Here is a 19,445-nt window from a genome sequence, read left to right on the forward strand (position 1 = left end):
GAGCCTGATCCCAGCTGAGTGCTTACAGTCAACAACACCTCCCTGTAATCTTCCCGACGACTTCTCCTTTTGGTTGAATTCCTCCCAACGCATCCAGAGAAGCGGGAAGTAGGATGATGACTCCTTCCGTGCATCCGCTTCATTCAGCGATGAGTTCTTTAAGAGTTATTCTGAGGAAGATGACTCAGGGCTTTTTTTTTTTTTTTTGTAAATGAACGCCTGAGTTATGTTCCAGATATGAGCCTCATGGGAAGTGATGCATTTTATGGAAGTTTATTAGGAGAAGTCAAAAAATAAACAAGATGTTATCGCTCGGAAATATGGGAACATCTACTGGAAGTATTTGTATTTTTATTATAGTAGCACAGGAGACAGCAGCTGACTGCTTTACTTTGACCGCTTTACAAAATGATTTAAGAATGAACAAAATAGACTTTAATTTCTGGCCATTAATGAGTTAATGAGAAAATCCTTTCACTCTCACACCTATGGCCAATTTAGAATCACCAATTAACCTAACGATCAAAGTACACACCTGTTCAATTGCTCGTTAGCACAAATAGCTAATCAGCCAATCAAATGGCTGCAGCTCAATGCATTTATTCATGTAGAGGTGATCAAGACAACTTTCTGAAGTTCAAACTGAGCATCAGAATAAGGAAGAAAGGGGATTTAAGTGACTTTGAACGTGGTCTGGATGTTGGTTGTTGGTCTGAGTGTTTCAGAAACTGCTGATCTACTGGGATTTTCACACACAAACATCTCTTGGGTTTAACAGAGAACGGTCTGAAAAAGAGAAAACATCCAGAATTAAGGCCGTGCTGAAGGCAGAAGGAGGTCTTATAAGATTCAACCAAATTTTAACTGTGTGCCAACTTTGATTCCTCAAGAACAAAACTACTTCTGACTTCATAGTCTTGACTTTAAAACGAGACCAAGACCATGAACGAGCTCCAAAATGTTCACGAACAGCGTTCAGTTTATTTTGGGTTTGACCTTTTGTAAAAGGGAAAAAAATGTTGGAATGATGAGAGGTTGAATCATATTGTCATACGTTAACTCATGAATCTGAACTCTATTTTAATACTAGGAATGAGTTTGATGTGTGGACACAAAGGAATTTTCACTGACTGTGCTCATTGTTTCCTGTGTGAATCAGTCTGTGAGGAATGCTAACGTTTATCTAATCCCTGTGATTTTACAGCTGACGCAACACTTTCTTTCAAAAGTTAAACATGAGACATCTGTCAGCGATGCAACATGGAAAACATTTCTCACATCAGGTCAAATTAAAACAACAGGAGGAAACCGAGCGGTAACATTTCAACAAATCTAGAAAGCACTCGTTTGCTCAACTGTTCTTTCTCAGCTCTGATTCAGTTACGAGAAAGTTTCTCAATCGCTCCCTGAGAAGAAATCATTGACTTTGTTTCTTGACGCTGTGTTTGTGAACCGGAGAGATGGGGAAAAGGTCAATGAGAGCAGGAAATCTTTAACTCAGGGACGGGAGGATATTTGTGTCTGATTAGCTCAGCTGATCCTAATCAACGTTAATGAAGTCAGAGACGAGGCCACGATGTCAAACAAAGAAACACCTCGACATTTATTGATCATATAATTCTGTGCAATGTACAAATAATCATTCTGTAAATATCACAATCGATTTAATACTTTAGCTTTTCATATATATATTTATATATATATATATACTGTATCATAAAATAGGAAATAAAATACATTCAAGGTCTGTGAAGGCGTCGGTCGCTCAGAGACCGAGAGGAACCAGATCATTATTCTCTGTTACGCTGTGGAATGAAAACTCGTTGATGATCATCTTGATTAAAGTGTTCGTGTGTCTCCTCTGATTTACTTTTCATTTCAATCAGTAAACAGAAAGATTGATTTAAATTAATTAAAACATTAAATAATTTTTTTTTTTTACTTCACTCACCACTGAATGAACACATGAGAAACACTCGTAGAGACCTGAGAGTCTGGTTTCCACGCAGTGTCTCTTTAAATATCTGCTGTACAAAACATGAACATTTAATTCATTTATTTATTTATTTAAATTAACATCCCAACAAGCTGTTGCTGTGACGAAGTCGCCCGAGCGTCTGTGCGTCCCATCGCTGGCTTCAGATCAACAGCCTGCGCTCCACAGTCTCATCGCATTCTCGGAGACAAAACGCCTCGGACACAAGCGGTACGGAGACGGTCGCCATGGAAACACACAGGTTTACTGTAACAGCGTGATGCTGACTTCACGAACGAAGCCTGGATCAAACACCCGTCACTGACGGGAAGGATGAACAACGTCTCCAGAACGACACTGAAAACACTCACACACACACACACACACACAGTCGCACAATCGCATCACTGCTGTGAAAAAGCTCACGGTCCCGAACATTTAAGACGCGTCGTCGTGAACACAAGGCCGCATCTCAGCAGCAGAGACGCACACATTCACACAAATACACTATACAATCAGCTTCTCTTTTCTAAATGTGCTCCAGTCCTGATCGGTTTGTCAAGCGTTTGTGACCAAACCAGCCAATTCAGAACTTATCAGCTTTGTCTAAAATAGCATGTGAGAGGTCCTGATGCTGGTGAGCTGCAGCAAACCAGGAAAAGTGCAGGCAGTACAGGAGTCTGCTGTCAGTCCCCGTTTATCTGCAGAGTAAACGCTGCAGTAATCAACTGTCAAACTTCGGTGTGTGCCGTGAAACCCCCCCCCCCCCACGATCAAGTGTCCTTGTCGTCTGAGACGGAGTGCAGCTGCCTGCCGCTCGCCCTGTCCCTGGGACGGGAGGACTGGACCTCCTCGTAAGGCGGCGGCGGGTTGTCGGGGCTCTGTCCGGACAGGAGGGGCCGGTGGCTGCCGTCCGGTGGAGGCTGGTAGCCGGGGGCCTCCTGGGCCAGGAGGAGCTGCGTGGGTCCGGGGGCCGAGCACGCTGGGATGCGCTGGCCCCAGCTCCCGTACACGGCCTCCTCGTAGGACGGCAGGGACACGGGGAGTCCGTCCACCATCAGGTCCAGCTGGTCCGAGGAGCGACGGCTGCGTGAGGAGGAAGAGAAAACATTAAAGCACCTGACGTCCGACCTGAACCGTTAAAACACTGACTGTGATGGACTTAAATGGTGCGAGAAGGAAAGAGCGTCCTCTCACCTGTGTGATTGACAGGGGTAGAGGCGGGACTTGATGACCAAGCAGGCAGTGGTGGTGAGAAGGAAGATGGACACGCCCACCGCCGTCGTGGCCATGCTGGGCATCGAGTCGTTCAGGCTGTCGTCGGATTTCATGTTGGGGCCGTCTGAGGAGGAGGACAGACAAAGACAAACGTTAGACATTTTAGATTTTCAGACTTTATGACAACTGCTACACTTGTGTCCTCTTTGCAGAAGCATCATCAGTTCCCAGCGAAGAGACAACGTCCAGCCACAAAACGCTGGGAAACAGTTCATCTTGGTTGTACAACATCCTGCAGAGATCTGGTTTATTTCCTCCGTAGGACAACGAGCCCAGTCACCCTGGAGTGAAACGTTTTGTGGGCAAAATATTCCAGGTGCAATGGAAATGGAGACGTGACGGAAAGTGTTTGCACGCAGCTTCAAAGCCGAGCTGGTGGTTATGTTGGCACAGAGAGATGACGATCTGCTGCCGTGTTCTGGGTACAATGGATTAGCGGAAATCTCTGATCAAATACAAGATCTATGAAAGGAAGTTTTTGTGTCTAGTTACTGTATGCGGTTCACTCGTGCCCGTGACAACACAGTGGCAGCTTTCCATGAGGCTCAGGCAACGTCAGCGCAGAGGAAGTGTTTAATGGTTATTATAGTGGCTTCGCTAGCTTCCTCTATCTGCACTCCGACTTCCTGTTGCTGCGTTTGAGTGAATGGCGACAGAGGAAGTCAACCTGGTCTGAGGAAAGTAAAGTTTCTGGTTCCCCTGCAGAGCATCGGCGGGAGCCTGTGTTGATCTGTTAAATAGGTCAAAAGAAAAACACCTTGAACCCGCTGCTGTCGATTATTAAAGGCCCGAGATACTATGATGTTTAATGATTAATAATATTAACGCCCTTTAACAGTCGCAGGCGCAGAATTAGGTCGACGCTTCCTCTTAATTATAAATACAGCGAATCAGACCATGCAGAGCTACCCAGTAAACGGAGGAAAAGAAAAATACGCCCTGATGTGTTCTGCTGAGTAAAGCCCACACATTTACACTCTGAAACCAGAATCTCACGCAATCCATGTTCTTCAGAGTAAAAACGAAAACCAGGTGTGACTAAGTGGCCTTCAGCCCGTCTGGGTTAGCTCTGAGTCACAAGTAGATCATAAACTGAGGTAATCGGTGAGGAACGTTGCGATCTCCGCTGCTGCAGGGAAATGACAAGGAGTGAACATCACCCAACTAAGCAGATGGGACCGAGCTACAGCTCCACCAGATGAGACACTCGGCCCGTGTTGAGTCTGATCTTTGTGCAGCTTTATAAACCGGAGACTCTGTAGCTCCTGCTGGGTCTTAGTTTATTGTTTTTTAAGATGACATCGTCATCGATGACATGTTAGCGGTAGTTTCGTTCACCCTCCAATAACATCCTGCTTTGTGAACCCCAGGAAAATTACTGTGAAGGAACCAAACACCCACCCACACACACAGAGATTCTGGTACGTTTCATTGTGAAAACATAAATAAAGCCTGGTTGATTTCTTCTAAGCACAAATGTCAAAGCTCTCCTCCCCCCTCCCTCTCCCTCATACACAAACACCGAGCCGGGCACGTAGCTTTGCACCTTTATTTATGTTTGTTGAAGAGACGCAGAGCTTTTGGCCGACTATACAGGTTAATTATAGATTAACTTTCTTTTAAGTAATAGGTGATTCATTTTAGCCTGGGATGGAACCATCTTCTTTTCTGACCTACAGTCCTACATCAAATATTTTCTATTTACCAACAGAGGAAAAGGAGCAAAGTGTCGACCCCAGAGACAGATGTATGTCATGTTATATTACCTCTGATGGTGAGGCAGTAAGGTATCGGAGGCGTCCACCTCCCGTGCCGACACCTGGAGACGGGGACCTTGCTGCTGATGTGGTACCCGGGCTCGCAGAAGAAACGGATGGAGCTCCTCTGAGGGAAGCCTCGGCACGGCGACGGGTCACAGCGGAAACCTCCGTGCTCCGGCACCAGAGGGTGGGAGCAGTTGCTCAGTCTGCCTGCAGGAGACACAGGGAGGGGACGGTTAGCGTGCATGGACCATGTGCATGTGATTTGAAAAGGATAAACTTTGGTTTCTTCGTGTTTTGTGCCTCTGCAGGGTATGAGGCCTGTGCAGGATGTCTATTTTCTTATCATTAACTGATTTAAATTGATGTTTTAGGGTTAATAAAAGGCCCGGATGTGCGTGAGGAGACGGCGTCCGGGTGAGATGACGACGATGGAGCGTCCTGACTTTTAACCCGCAGCTGCATGTGAATGGATGCTTCACGCTCTACTTCTCCAGAGCTACCAGCACTGTCACTAACTTCCTCTTTGAAAAAAAAGCCTGTGTAAGCAAAAAATGACAGTTCCTCCCCCACACGATCGCGCCGCACACTTCGCTCCCCGGCTCCTGAGGAGTAGGTCAAGTGTGAGGCCCAAAGCGGAAAGTCACTGAGGGAAGCCGGAGCCCTTCAAAGGATTAGGTGCAATGATATATTCAATGATATTCAATCAGAAACAGGAAGGAGACGCATCATGAAACAATATGAACGACTCATTTTGAGTCAGTTTCACACCTCACAGGAGAAAAAGTTCAGTTGTTACAGTTGGTTCGTATTAAAAGTCACATGAAACTCGTTTGTGAAGCGTTTTGTGTCGTTATGGAGCTTCTCCTCAAACCACATCAGATGAGACGTGTCACGGTTTCTCAATAAAAATGCTTAAGAACAGAACTGTTTTCCTTTCAACAAGAGGTTTTCGGTCTCACAGGGTCTTTACGCACAGCGTCAAATCAAAGCGGCTCGCGTACGTTGCGTGCAAATAGGCCGACAACACGACGCCTTCCTCCGCTCCGACGTACCAGCCCGGGCCAGACTCTCTGGAGCCGAGCGGTGCAGCCGAGGGGAAACTTGTCGCCACAGTGACAACGTTAGAAAGTGAAACCTGACTGGGTACATGAATGAATGTGGGTCTGGTAGAGGTTTGGCAGAGTTGTCATGGAGTGTGTGTGTGTGTGTGTGTGTGTGTGTGTGTGTGTGTGTGTGTGTGTGTGTGTGTGTGTGTGTGTTGGGGGGGTGGGTCAGAGGTCGTACCTGCAGCGAGGATCGGGGAGGAGGCCAGGAGGAGGAGGAGGAGTCCACCCAGCAGACTGATGCGTCCACACGGCCATGGATACGGGGCTGACGCAGACATCAAACCAGTGTTTCCTGATGACACAACACGGAGCAAAAGTCAGAGGAGGTAGAAAACACACACAAACACGCCAGCGGCCTCCTCGCACTCTAAACACACACATGCAGGGGACATGTGCGGTCAAGGTATTTTTAAATGTGGGGCAGAAATCACACTTGACTAATGTTGCAGTTCTATTTGAAGATTCCTTCTTCATCAAAAGATTAAAAGTGTCAATGACACCAGAGCTATGAAAGGTTGTTGGGGTTTTTTTTTTTTACTTGGACTCACTCGTCCTGCAGCCACAGACGTGTCAAAGCTGATTATTATTATTATCATTATTATTATTAACAGCAATCAATAGTGGTTCTGTTTATTCTGCTTCACGGTGGCTGTTTGACATTTTCCTCTGACCTCCTTAGAGAGACTCAATGATTAAGTTCCACTTGAACAACTAATTGTTTCACCCTCAAACATGATTTTAAAAATTTGTTACATTGTTGCCATTAAGAGACAAAATTGTCCTCTTCAAAAACACCCTAAAAATGGCATTTTAATTATTATTATTATTATTTTTTTTACATAATTCTTTTAACCCTCTTAACCACAAATAACAAAAGTTTGATTAGTTTTGAAGAGGACACTTTTGTCCCTTAATGGCAACAATGTAAAAATTTCTGTAAATCATTGACACGTTCAAGGCTCTAATAATAATAATCCCCCAAAGAAAAAAATCCACTTTGCATTTATATTTTTGTAAATAAATATATATATATTAGAATTTTTTTTTTATGTCAAAAGTAAAAGTAAAGTTAAAAGTCAGAAATTAATTAAAATTTGTGTATTTGTGATTAATACTGAAAAGATAAAAAAAATTATAAATTTATAAAATATGCTCGGGCGTTTTTGAAGACGACACTTTTGTCCCTTAATAGTAACAATGTAGCAATTTCGGTCACACTGTGAGTTTGAAATATAGACACCTCTGACGAATATGAGAACAAAAAGCAGAACTACCATTAAGTTATCAAAAAAAATAAATAAAACAGAAAAGCACACGTTTGTCCTTATCAGCGCCTGAGGCTGAATTAACCAACAGATCAGGAGGAACTTCGCTTGATGATGCATGATCTTGTCAGAAAAAAAACAAATAAACAAACAAACAAAAAACTACAATACAATAAACTACACGTAAAGGGGATTTTAACTCATCCTCAGACTCTGGGGACCTGGTTTGATCTGTGTGAGTCGGCTTCACTATGAATCCCACGGTACAACTTTCCTTTACGATGTGACTCTCGGTTCATCTTCAGACTCAAAATTTGCAAAAATCCATCATCATCATCATCATCATCATCTCATCATCTCATCAGACAGAAATGAAAAAGTCTCCGTTTCAATAACTGACCCACTTTGACTCTCACCTGTCCCAGCCGCTGCATGTGAACCGGGTCTGACTTTAACCCCTCAGCTGACCCACAGCGCAACTATCACCTCCGTGTGTTGATTGTTTCAACACGGCCCATATTGACGACACCTGAGGCCACAGCAGCAAACTGCAGCAACACAAACTCCCTCAACCGAAACCCCACAACGACCCCAACCCTCGCTCCAGATGACTCGGCGTCCTCATTCCCAGACGACGAGCCGATGAACCGATGAGTGCCAGGCTGAATGCACCGGAGAGTGTGAAGATGTGTGTGTTAGTGTGTGTGTGGGTAGGTGTGCTGAGCTGCCTTTCGTGTGTGTTTCTGTGCTTTCATGTTGAGGGAGATGCCAGTCATCTCTTGATTGGCAGTGAGGAGGGGTGGGGTGGGGGGGGAGGCCGGAAAGCCTCAGAGCAGAGAGGTCACGCACAACCAAACATCGCTGAGGTTCAACACACTGAAACACACACGTTCAGAGCTCTATGTTAAACCACCACAACTTGTGTGGGAGGTTTGCATCTTAGTCATCGTGGCCCCGTGTGATATTAGATCTTCTGCTGCACCGTGTCGCGTTATTGTCACAAGATTTCGTGCCTAAAGTCTGTTTATGGCTTCGCTCCGGCCACAGCTCCACAAAACATGTGGATTAAATTCCTGCTGAAAAAGATGTGATGCGTCACCACAAACTCTCAAAACGCCACATTTCCTGCTGAGTTCAGGGTGAGCTGGGAAAATCCGGCGCTGCACAAAAATACGACTGAGGCGTCACATTTCAGGAGAAATTTTGCAAATAATAAAATATAATAATAATTATGAAATAATTATAAAAAAAAATAGTAGAACTCCTGGAGCAGGAGGGTCAAAATTATTTTAATTTGTTTTCAAGTGGGACGGACTAGTAAAATAACAATAAGCTTTAAGTAAGGACTGTTTTTTTTCCAGTTGTTTAAGTGCAAAAAAAACAAAACAAGAAAATTAGGAGAAAATATCCTTTAAACAAATGACAAATAATATTTTTAAATAAAATTAAGTGCATATTAAAACAATTAGGAATAGAAGTTATTTTAATTGTCTGCTTTGGGCCCGCGGGCCGTTTGTTTATGTCTGACACCTGTGGTCTATATCCTCCCTTCATGAGTAAACTCACGCATTTAATGGTGTCAAACGAGGTAAATTTGCTTCTGTTTTTGTTGTCATTTTCTTGGAAATATTTTCTGGCGCACAGGAAGTGATGCGTTTTAATGTTTCCAGCCAAAACAGCTTCTTGTTTGGCGCAAACAGAGGAAGCGCTGGGTGGGTTTTGCATCACAGCGTGGAGGCACCTCAGAAACTTCCACTGAGGAAAAATCCCAGGAAAAGACAAAAAAAAAAAACGCGCTGCAGGAAGAGCCCGCGTCCACAGAGCTGGACGACAACAATCAACAAAAGAAGAAGGGAAAAGGAGGTCAGTGGAGGCGTGTAGTAAACAGCCTCCTCACCCACTGATCCACTTGTGACGGTCTGGTTGATCAGTAGCTGAGCAGGAGACTCCAGACTCCACCAGACCTGAACTTTGCTCTTTCTTCTCTGGTGCTTCGCAGCTTTTTGGTGGCTGGCGAAATGAAACTGCTTCAGTTTCCAGACTTGAATCACTTTACGAGGCTCGGCTAAAAACAGGCTTTAACCTGATTATTTACATCTCATTTGCAGCACTTTGTGTTTTCACAATACTCAAATGAGTCTTTTGAGACGTCAGTCTGTTAAAAAAAAAAAAGGGAGCTTTAAAGCTGCACAACAGAAACTTTACGATGAAAACACAAGAGATTCAGGTTCTTTTCAGACAAATGTAACCAAACACAAACCTTGTGCACCTAAATGCACACAATGAACAGAGGACACACAGTAGCAGCAGCAGTTCACCGTGGAAGTGCTGATGTTGCGTTTGTGGACCGGCCGCAGGGATGCAGCGAGGTTCTGTGTTTTCTCTGTGCTCCAGCTTTTACTCATAAAAAAACACTCATCAAACGGTTCAGCAGTAAAGTCTTGATGTTAGTCAACTCAAACTACTTTCCTCCCTCCTCACCTTCACTTTTTTAAACGTCACTCTTTGATTATTGCTGATGGGATTAAAGTGTTTTTATCTGTGCTGCCTGGAGTCACACTCCTCCTCAGTAGATTTGCCTTTTATATTTCCCTCAATGTTAACAAATATCATTAGGTGCATTTGCAGGAAAGAAAAAAAATGGCTGAAAATATAATGAACGGTCAAAATAGCTGCATGGACTACAGCCTCTAAGACAGTGTGAGCTCCTTTAATTTAACCCTTGAGCTGCTTTAAAGGGAGAAAACCAGAATCAAACCCGTGAATCATCTCGAATATGTTCCTCTGAAAAACCCTCTCCACAAGCTGGAGCCTCTTTCTGTTTCATTAAATGTGTGAAGAGGCTTCTTCGTTGCTCGGTGGTGTGTGTCAGCTTCATGATAACAGTCTATTCTGGTGATGGTGGAGCCCCTCATTTAAAGGAACCGACTTTCTTTTCTCCACTGACACAGGTGATAATCAGTCATAGCGATAAAAAAACAAATAGATAAATGCATATACGATGCATTTTATTTCTTATTTTATTTAGTAAATATAAAAATGATGATTAGTAGTCAAGTTAAATCCGCATGTGTCGAGGCTTTATTCCTCTTTCAGCAGCTCCCACAAAGTTAAAACCTCCTCTCCATTAATCAAGGACCTTAAATGATAAAAACAGTGTCTCACCTGGAAACCTAAGAGGATGAGGAGGTTTGAGGAGGAAGCAGCTCCTGGAGGGATCCGGGTCCGGGTTCCGAATCGGGGGGCTGAGGACTCCTTGTTGCGTTCGCGGACCGCTCTCGGGGGCGCACACGGTGCAGGATGGATCCGAGCCGCGCGGTCAGCTGACGATAGCCGCTCCTGCTCAGCAACAAGTGTGACCTTTTCGGCGTCTGTCCCCCTGACTCATCGATCAGCTGTGTTTGACAGCGCCACCCGGGCTCCGCATTGGCCGGTGCGGACCACAGACCCCGCCCTCGTGTGCCGCTCCGTCATATTCTGGAAACGCTCCTTTTATGCCACAGAGACAAACCCACAGAGCTGCAACACCTCACCCAGTATGTTCCTCTCACACGCTCACACACACACACACACACACACACACACACACACACACACACACACACACACACACACACACACACACACACACACACAGAAGAAAAAGGAAATGCTTGCATAAAAATAACCTGAAGCAATATGTCACAGCAATAAATACATTTACATATCCTTCTGAATACCAATGAAAAGTCACTTCCTGGAAAAAAAAAAAAAGAAACTTACACCTAGTCAGACTAGACCTTTTTAGTTTTTCTGAGAAGACATTTCTATTCTATTCATGGTGGCTGCAGGCCATGTTGGTGGTAAATACCAAGTATAGCTGAGGCTGGTGGGAATTAGTGTGAAATGTGTTTGTTATTATAAGAAAAGAAAAGAAAAAACAACCTATTTTTATACAAAGGCGACATATGATCCCGGTTTATTTAGCCGTCATGCACATACATCATAATATATGAGCACTTTATTAGAAAAGAGGAAGTGACAAAAAATAACAAATGACTAATGACAGGAGACTGAGCCACAGCGACGAAGGAGAAATATATGTTACTCAGCACAAACGTACCGTCCTCGCTGGCTGTGACATGAAATAATGTTTCGCTAACGGCCGCGGCACAAAGTCCTGTCACTAAAGGTCAGCAGCTTCAGTTCCTCTTCAGGGTCGGGATCAAATCTCCATTCCTTAATTGACATTGTTGTGCAGTAAGTTTTCAGTTAAAAACTCAATAAATAAACCATTTGAAATGATCATAAATCTAAAAATGAAAAACAGAGCCAGGGATCATTGATGTGCATGCGGCCTAAGACGGTTTGTTTACTCTGACCGGTGAGTAAACTAAACATAAAAACATCCAGTGGAACTTAATTAATCATGAACTAGATCAACTCCAGCATTATAAGATAAGGTCCCAGACAAAAAACTAGGCCAGGACTAAACCAGGTCTGGTCTGCTGAACCCCAGTTCCCGCTGAGGCTGCAGAAGGAAGCTCAGCTTGACTGCCTGCAGTGAATCCGTCCGTCTGTCTGAGCCGCCGACGTCTATCTCCTGCATGCATCAAACAGAAACTCAGAGGAAGGTTTCAGCATCCACCCATCTATCCGTCCATAATAACACAACGTTAAATCTTAAACTCACACACCAGCACGGTGCTCTCTCTTCTCTCCCGTCTGTGTGGTAGTCACACAAACCCTGACAGCGACCACAAGCACACAGCTGTACTGTGGTGTATAATAGTTGTCATTGTTTTGAGGGGCCCACCCTCCAGGGCCTCATGGTTTACAGTAAGAGCTGCGCTGGAGAAGGCTGCAGGGCTGCAGCTACTACTCACTTGACTGACAGGTTCGACTTGACGGAAGTGCTAAAAATACGGCGCTGCTGACTGTGCCTGCTACTGTGATGCAGCACAGAGAGAAAGAAAGAGAGGGAGGCATCTTCTGGTTTCCACCGGCGGCTGAATCTGCTCGTCAGGAAGCGTGAGAGGCAGGTCATCAGTCATTTAGGGCGACTGTGAAGGATCCGCTTTTCATTTTGGCCTCGCAGTGACTTCACTGCGCTCACGTCTCTTCACCGAATCGTGACGACGAATCCATCTCTTCTAAATCATGTGCCATTTTAAGGCCCAGGACTTCGCTTTGGTTAGCACCCTCTTATAGAGGTTTATACAGTGTGACAGTTTCACAGGCAGGATGCTGCTAGTCAGAACAGAAGACCACAAGCTTTAGTCAACCATCCTGATTTATCGAAGACTCGTTGACAAAAAGTTTTGAGTATTTTGTCCAAACAAACCTTCGGCTTATCGCGCGCAGTCTTCCACTCACGTGATAGACCCACACTCGGTTTCACAACAGCTTTTTTTGCTTTTAATGTGGCATCCATGTTGGTGTCGGGTGGGCTGGTTTCATATTCATTTTCAGAGGAGGGAGAAAAACACGTGATCTCAGCGAATCTTTCATTAACCTCCGCGGAGTCGTGCGTGTTTTTTTAAAATGCATACGTTCACATTGCTAAGCGCCTCCTCGTCTCTAAACGCGTGGCTTTAGATCCTCGTTTACGGCGCCACAGGCTGCAGGAAGCTGCAAGACACCGAGCAGAGACACCACGTTACAGAGAACAAAAAAAGAAAAAAGCTCCAGTCCAAATCTACCTAATGCACGTTTAATGTCACTGTTTAAAATAAGAGGAAAAGGTTTGAGGATTTGTTCTGTGTGCATCCACTCATAAGGAAAACTCTGCATGTTCAGGCAAAAAGGCAGCAAAGAGGAACTACACTGAAAAGTTTTCAAACCTTTTGACAATCACCAGCTACAGGAGAACATCGTCCTGCATGTGACCTGACCGCTCCCAGAAACTCTCATTACAGCTTTCTACATACGACTGTTCATATTCATGCTCATATTCACTATGTATACTATATGCAGATGCATAAATCTATATACAGATATACTATTTTTTATTCTGAAAGTCTTTATTTATGTTGCATGGTATTTCTATTTTGCGTACATTTTTATTTTTATGCTTATTTAAATGTTGTTTTTTATTTTCTTGAGGAGGAGTCAAATTCCTTGTATGTGTTCACATACATGGCCAATAAAATAAATCTGATTCTGATCCTGAAATAAATGTGATCGGAGCGAGTTTGACTGTGACAGTTTGTCTGAAATGGTTGATCCCGGTTTTAATTTGTTGCCGGCTTCTTTTTACTTTATAAAGGATATAAATACGCTGCAGGACGACTGTGGATTCATCCAGTTTCTACACTCACCGAGCTCCTGTTAATCAGGTGCAGTTTATCCCGTCATGTGTTACAGGTAAAAGCCTGAGAATGTGACACGCTACCTGTTGCATCCATGCTGGTGTCAGATTTGAGCATTTCTGAAACTTTTCAGCCACTGGAATCTTGCAATAAATAACTGCATCATCTTAAGTCACACGCTGTCGACCATAAACCCTCGGTCATGACATCACATGCTGCAGAATGCTGCACAAAAAAAGACAATCACCCCAGTATGTGAGAGATTTCACAGGTTAAAATCAGCACCATGTAAACATCCTGCAAGATAACGTTCAGAACGGCTAAAAAAAAATAAAACTTTCATCACGCTGAAGCTGCATTTACTTCTGTTGCTAAGTACCTTCTTGTTTTTAAAGTGTGATAATTAATATCTGGTTGCAGCATCTCAGGAAGGAGGACGCTGCTTTTCAAACAAGTGTCAAGTTCAAGTTCTTTCTACGGCTCCACAGAGTCACCGACTCCATCGACTCCATCGAACACACGAACATACGCTCAGCGAACATCTGCTGAACATGTGCACTCATAGTTATTCACTCTGTGAAGTCATGAATATTTTTAAAACACAGATAATCTTGTTGCTAAGCACCTTCTTGTTTCTAAAGCAAAAGAGGAACGGCTTTTCAAAACGGGCGTCAAGGTCAAGTCAAGTTCCTTCGATAAGTTTTGTTCCTTAATGTTCACAGAGATCTCAACAACTCTCTCAGGACTGAGCGGATGGTGCAAAAGCAATGTGCTAATATTTCGTTCTGAGTGTCTGCAGCGATCGAACTGCTTCTCTGCAGAGACAGACGCTGGTCTTGGTGGAGTGTGGTTATGTTGTGTTCGTCTGCAGAAACGGTGTCAGAGCGCCGCTGGAGTCTCGGTTAATTCACATAAACCTTTAACGCCAACATGCTACGTGTTGCATAATAAATGTAATCACAGACCTGCTGTTACCAGGTCGACACGTCCCAGGAGAACGCGTGGTTTCCCCTTCGGAACAAACTTCACGTTAAAGTGGAACAGAAGAACAGACACCGCGGATCTTTTACAAAAATTGTATTTGCAAAAAAAAAAAAAGGTAAAATTTGCAAAGTGAAGTCTATGTTTTTACAATACCAGTGAAATTTACAAAAATAAGACGGTGCAGGTTCAGTTTCTTGTGTATCTGACACATCACATCAACAGAGTCTAAACACGAGGTGAGTCAGTGTGAATCAGAAGAGTCCATCAGAGGAGGAAGATAAGGAGAATTCATTTCAGTCTCAGTGGTTTCTGGAAATGACCTCATTCACTTTTCTGTAGAATCCAGAGGCCACAGATCCTGTAGGGAGTTTCAAAGACGCAAGACAAAAGCAGAATGATCCCGGAAATGTCTGGAAAGATGATGCTAAAGAAAGGCACTAAAAAAATAAAAAATTATAAAAAGAGATCCACAGAAAACCTCTGGAAGCGACAGAGAAACGAACCCCAGTAGTTCTGCCTCTTAAAATAAAATAAAACCCAGAAACTCCTCGATGCTCAGCAATGTGAAGACAGTGAGGAATGTTAATGACTCTTTAAACGCATCGAAATTACTCCGAGACGCTTTGAGATTACGCGGGAGTTTCTTATAATGCGTCATGTGGTGACGGTTGTAAATGTTAAGGCATGAAAACCTGACACACTCGTACACAAACACAGCAGTAGGATGTGGTCCATAAAAAAATAAAAAACAAACACATAACACAGTTAGAGTCGACGTAATGTCGGTCACACCAGGGCAGGGAACAGATCCGGAGATTTTCACATTGATAAAGAAAAGTAGGACACAGCAGAGAAAGAGTCTAAAGTTCAGAGAATAAGAGAGAATATTCTGTGAGGAGTTGGTTATTTGGACCAAAAATAAAACATTAGCGTACGCTTCAGCTTTTCTGTGTCAAATGAGTGAAAACGTTTCCTCCAATAATTCTACTTTCATGACAAAATATCCTGAAACTCTGCTGAAGCTGCGTCCGATCCAGTTGTTTTTTTTAACAGTATCAATACAGCAGGAATCACCGAGAGGCCGCTCACAGATGTTTACCAGGATGTGAAATCTTAGTTAGTGTTCTATAATCAATCTGTGTAGTTTCTGTTCATCTTTTCAAAGCTGTGATCTGTTCACAGAAAACAGAAGAGTTCAAAGTGTGTCATTATAAAGTTTTACAGCCCAAACTGATTTTCTCTCCGCGCGGCGGCCGTTTCCCCCTCGTTATAAAGCAAACACCAACCGACGCGATAAACTTTGACACGTTTCTTTCTGCAGGTTTTTCCCCCTCTTTAAACCACAACAAAGACGCACAAGCGAGTGGCACGGTGGCAAAGAACACAACTCCTGCTGCACATTTTTTACTGGGTGAAGGGAAAAGTGTCAGGTTTACAATTAACCTACAAGCGACTGGAACAGCGAAGGCCTGGGCATGGAAATAATCACGGAAATGGAAACTACCATTTTCTCATTTTTTTTTTTCAACTTTGAGCCCAGAGAAACAAAAACAGCAGAGAGGAAGTATTTCTACTGAGGTTAAGGTGCAGATAATGGAGTCGGCATCATAACAGTAACCACAGTGACAAACAACACTGCAACTCCACAACATTAGACAGGAACCTCGGTTCAAACCTCTCCCAGCTGCGCTTTGCAGACATTACCAGCAATATTAGACAACTAGCGTCTGACTTCCTGCCCAGAGACGACGACGTCCGCATCCGACTGTCGCTGCTGCGCTTTGCACAAGGCCTCACACTTGTAGTGGTGTATGCACGTAAAAAAAAAAATCTGCAGGACAACGTAACGTGAGTCATCTAATAAACCTCCAGGTTGTTGTTGTTGTTTCAGCTTCAAACTGAGAGCGTTCTGGGCTCTGAGGAGACGAGAGGCGTCTCTGAACTGGGAGACATAGAAGGAATGGAAACAACAGCCTTGACTGAGGCACGAATGTATCTACAGGCTCTTTATGTTGCGAGAGGGGAGGACTTCTTACACCAGAGAAACATCCTTCTCTTCAGTGTCGTCTTCACTGCTACAAGGTGCAGCAAGAAGCTCCACTTATCTGCGAGTGGGCGTATAATAACCAGCTCAACTGTTCTTAGCTGTGCAGGGTGTTTTTGCTCAGCTGCTGAGGCTGTATCATTGTTTTTTTTTTTTCCTGCAGGTCTGATTATAAATGTTTGAATATTATAGCCAGCTATTATTTCGAGTGGATTTTCCTCGTCTGCCTAATGATCCCACACAAAACACTACAATAATGGCCTATCCCACATTTCCACTCACACACAAACAAACAAACACAAAGTACATTAGTGATATAAACCTCCACTTTTCTTCCTCCTTCCTGCACAGTAGAGTTTTCCTCATCTCTGGGTTAGAGCTCAAACTACCAGCAGCCTGATGGATTCGTTAACCTGATAACCGAACATTAATTGGACAGCTGGCGTAGCAGGACAACGGGACGAGCTGATAATTCATCCTCCACATCGAGCTGAGTTCATTAACGGAGGGCGTGGAAAAAGGCCTCCTCTCTTCTAAAAGCAACGACTCATTTAGTCTCAGTGTTTTTTAAGGGGCTGCGTTCTATCCGGTCTAAAACTAAAGTGTAGTGTGTGTGTAATCTGCTGAGATCACCTGGGTGAGTGCAGCTTCTATCTCTCATCAACAGTGCTTTAAAAAAAAAAAAAAAAAATCATCACATCTCATTCTAAAATAAACCTGGAAACAATTAAAAACAATCAAAAATAAGAGATAGTAAAACATCCAAACCGATATATCTCTCTATGTTCATTGTAATTACACAGGAAATAAGAGAAAGATTCATCCACGACTCCAGTGTTTACCTTTTCACTTAGTGTAACGTTTGCTTCTTTACAACAGGAACCTAACAATTTTTTTTTTTTTTTTTGTGTCATGTCTACAAAATTAAAAGTCTGTCCGACTCATTTCCAGAGTCCAAACATTTCCTCTCTCAGTAGTAAGTTCTGGGTGTGGCGAGGACAGAGGACAGTGTCCGTCCTTGAGGGACGTCTCCGTAGTGGAAAAAAAAAAAAACATAAAACCTGCTTCCAGATTGTCCAACGGTGAGATTAATAAAAACGTCGCTCCGGCTCCCGGGCTCCTTTAAAGAGCATCGGACCCCGTGTGCAAACCTCCCACTTTCACACGCAAAAAAAAAAAAAAAAAATCCAGGTAAAATCCAACAAAACGGGAACAAAAAGGGAAAGAGCTCAACGTTTCCAGGTGAAGCTCTTCACTTAAAACACACGTTTACATGAAATCAGTTAAAATCACAGGCGAGTTGTAGCTCCTCTGCTGTGTTTACTCCACCTTCATGACTCCAAGTGAGAGCTCTCTCTCTCTCCCACTCATTCACACTCACACACACCATGAAACACTGTTATAACAGCATGGCAACACACACACACACACTCAAACACACACACACACCAACTTATTGCCTCTTGTTTTGTGGGGGGGGTTCACTCCCCACGGTTCAGTGACTCACATCAGAAAAGAGAATACTCCTGCACACCCAGATAAAGCTTCACAGCTCTCAACACGTCTCTCAGGGTCCGACTGGAGGCTCAGTTCCTCTCGTCCGCGAACCTGTGACCTGTGACCTGTGACCTGTGACCTCCTCCGTGTGCAGGAGTATTCTGTTCCACCTGAGCCTGCACGCTCTTCTCCTCCAGAGTCGGGCGAAGTCTCAGCGCCGCGCGTCGTCTCGTCTCGTCTCATCTCATCCGGTTCTGCCGCATCAGGGGGACGATGCAGGACGGAGGGCCGGCCTTCGCCAGGAAGGGGTGTTTGAGGAGCTCGCTGGCCGTCGCCCTCTGAGCCGGGTCCCGAACCAACATCCTGTCCAGGAAGCCTTTGAGGATGGGGGAGACCTGGACAAACATAGAAATATCAAAGTCAATCAGTGGGTTTACATGCACACGGAAAAAACAAAAGAAACTATTACCTTAATTAGACTTTAACTGGACAACTTAAGTGCACGTAAACACGTTAGTCCAGCTAAAATCATAGCCAATGAGATTAGAAATCAGTTTTCTGTGGATAACAAATGTGTGCATGCACAAGAACATCCAAGAAAGTCGGTCAAAGAAGAAGAAGAAGGTAAACAGAGCCGGTAGCAGAACCACCTGAGGGATAGCGCCATCTATCTGCACCATAAGATGAACTATTATCCATCTGGTTGTTGTTTGAAATGTCGGTCTGACACATGAACAACTCTTGTTTATTATATGACGTGATGGGTCAACCATATCACACATATCGCCACCTAGTGTGGAGGAGGGGGGACATGTTCCCGTTACTTATTCGTTTTATCTCAGCTGCACGTAAACGGGGACAAGAACCACATTTCAGAAAAGTGGAATTTAATTTCGATGCACATCTCGATTCAGCCGTGCATGTAAACGCACTGACTAAGACAGTATTGATAGGATCATTTAAATCTATTACGTGGTAGGAAGTCAAGCAGGAAGTAGCTATGAATGCTGAGAGTCAATCAGACCACATCTAAGTAGCAATACAGCACCAGAGAAAGTGAGCTTTCTTTCAGCGTTTTTCTCTAATAAAGTTATACAGACTAAAACAGTCTTAAACGTTGAAACCTGATGCGACGGCGCAGACTGAAGACGTCTCACAGAGACAGAGGACTTTGACTGGCGCCCCATCGACAAAACGTGAGTATGATCATATTTTCTAGCAGTGAAAATCAGATGTTTCAGTT

The 19,445-nt window shown here is 43.8% G+C and overlaps 2 protein-coding genes across 5 annotated transcripts in view; both read right to left on the reverse strand.

The window, feature by feature from the left end:
• Nucleotides 1–1,579: 1,579 nt before the first annotated feature.
• Nucleotides 1,580–10,990, reverse strand: zgc:152863 (uncharacterized protein LOC562658 homolog). The gene is made up of 5 exons (XM_047594150.1): nt 10,553–10,990; nt 6,301–6,414; nt 5,020–5,223; nt 3,173–3,317; nt 1,580–3,061 (listed from the first exon to the last, which is right to left on the reverse strand). Exons 2-5 carry the CDS (start codon nt 6,398–6,400, stop codon nt 2,749–2,751), a joined length of 762 nt encoding a protein of 253 aa, XP_047450106.1. The 5' UTR covers nt 6,401–6,414; nt 10,553–10,990; the 3' UTR covers nt 1,580–2,748.
• A 3,748-nt stretch (nt 10,991–14,738) lies between these two features.
• The window catches only part of pak4 (p21 protein (Cdc42/Rac)-activated kinase 4), a 28,112-nt gene continuing 23,405 nt past the window's right edge, over nt 14,739–19,445 (reverse strand). For all 4 annotated transcript variants that reach the window (XM_047594136.1, XM_047594133.1, XM_047594134.1 and 1 more), the window contains exon 11: nt 14,739–18,597. In XM_047594136.1, coding sequence (XP_047450092.1) covers nt 18,442–18,597 — 156 coding nt within the window. In that variant the 3' untranslated portion in view covers nt 14,739–18,441. The remainder of the gene's footprint in view (nt 18,598–19,445) is intronic.

This window comes from Mugil cephalus, chromosome 9, assembly GCF_022458985.1.
Source record: "Mugil cephalus isolate CIBA_MC_2020 chromosome 9, CIBA_Mcephalus_1.1, whole genome shotgun sequence".
NCBI classification, from domain to species: domain Eukaryota; kingdom Metazoa; phylum Chordata; class Actinopteri; order Mugiliformes; family Mugilidae; genus Mugil; species Mugil cephalus.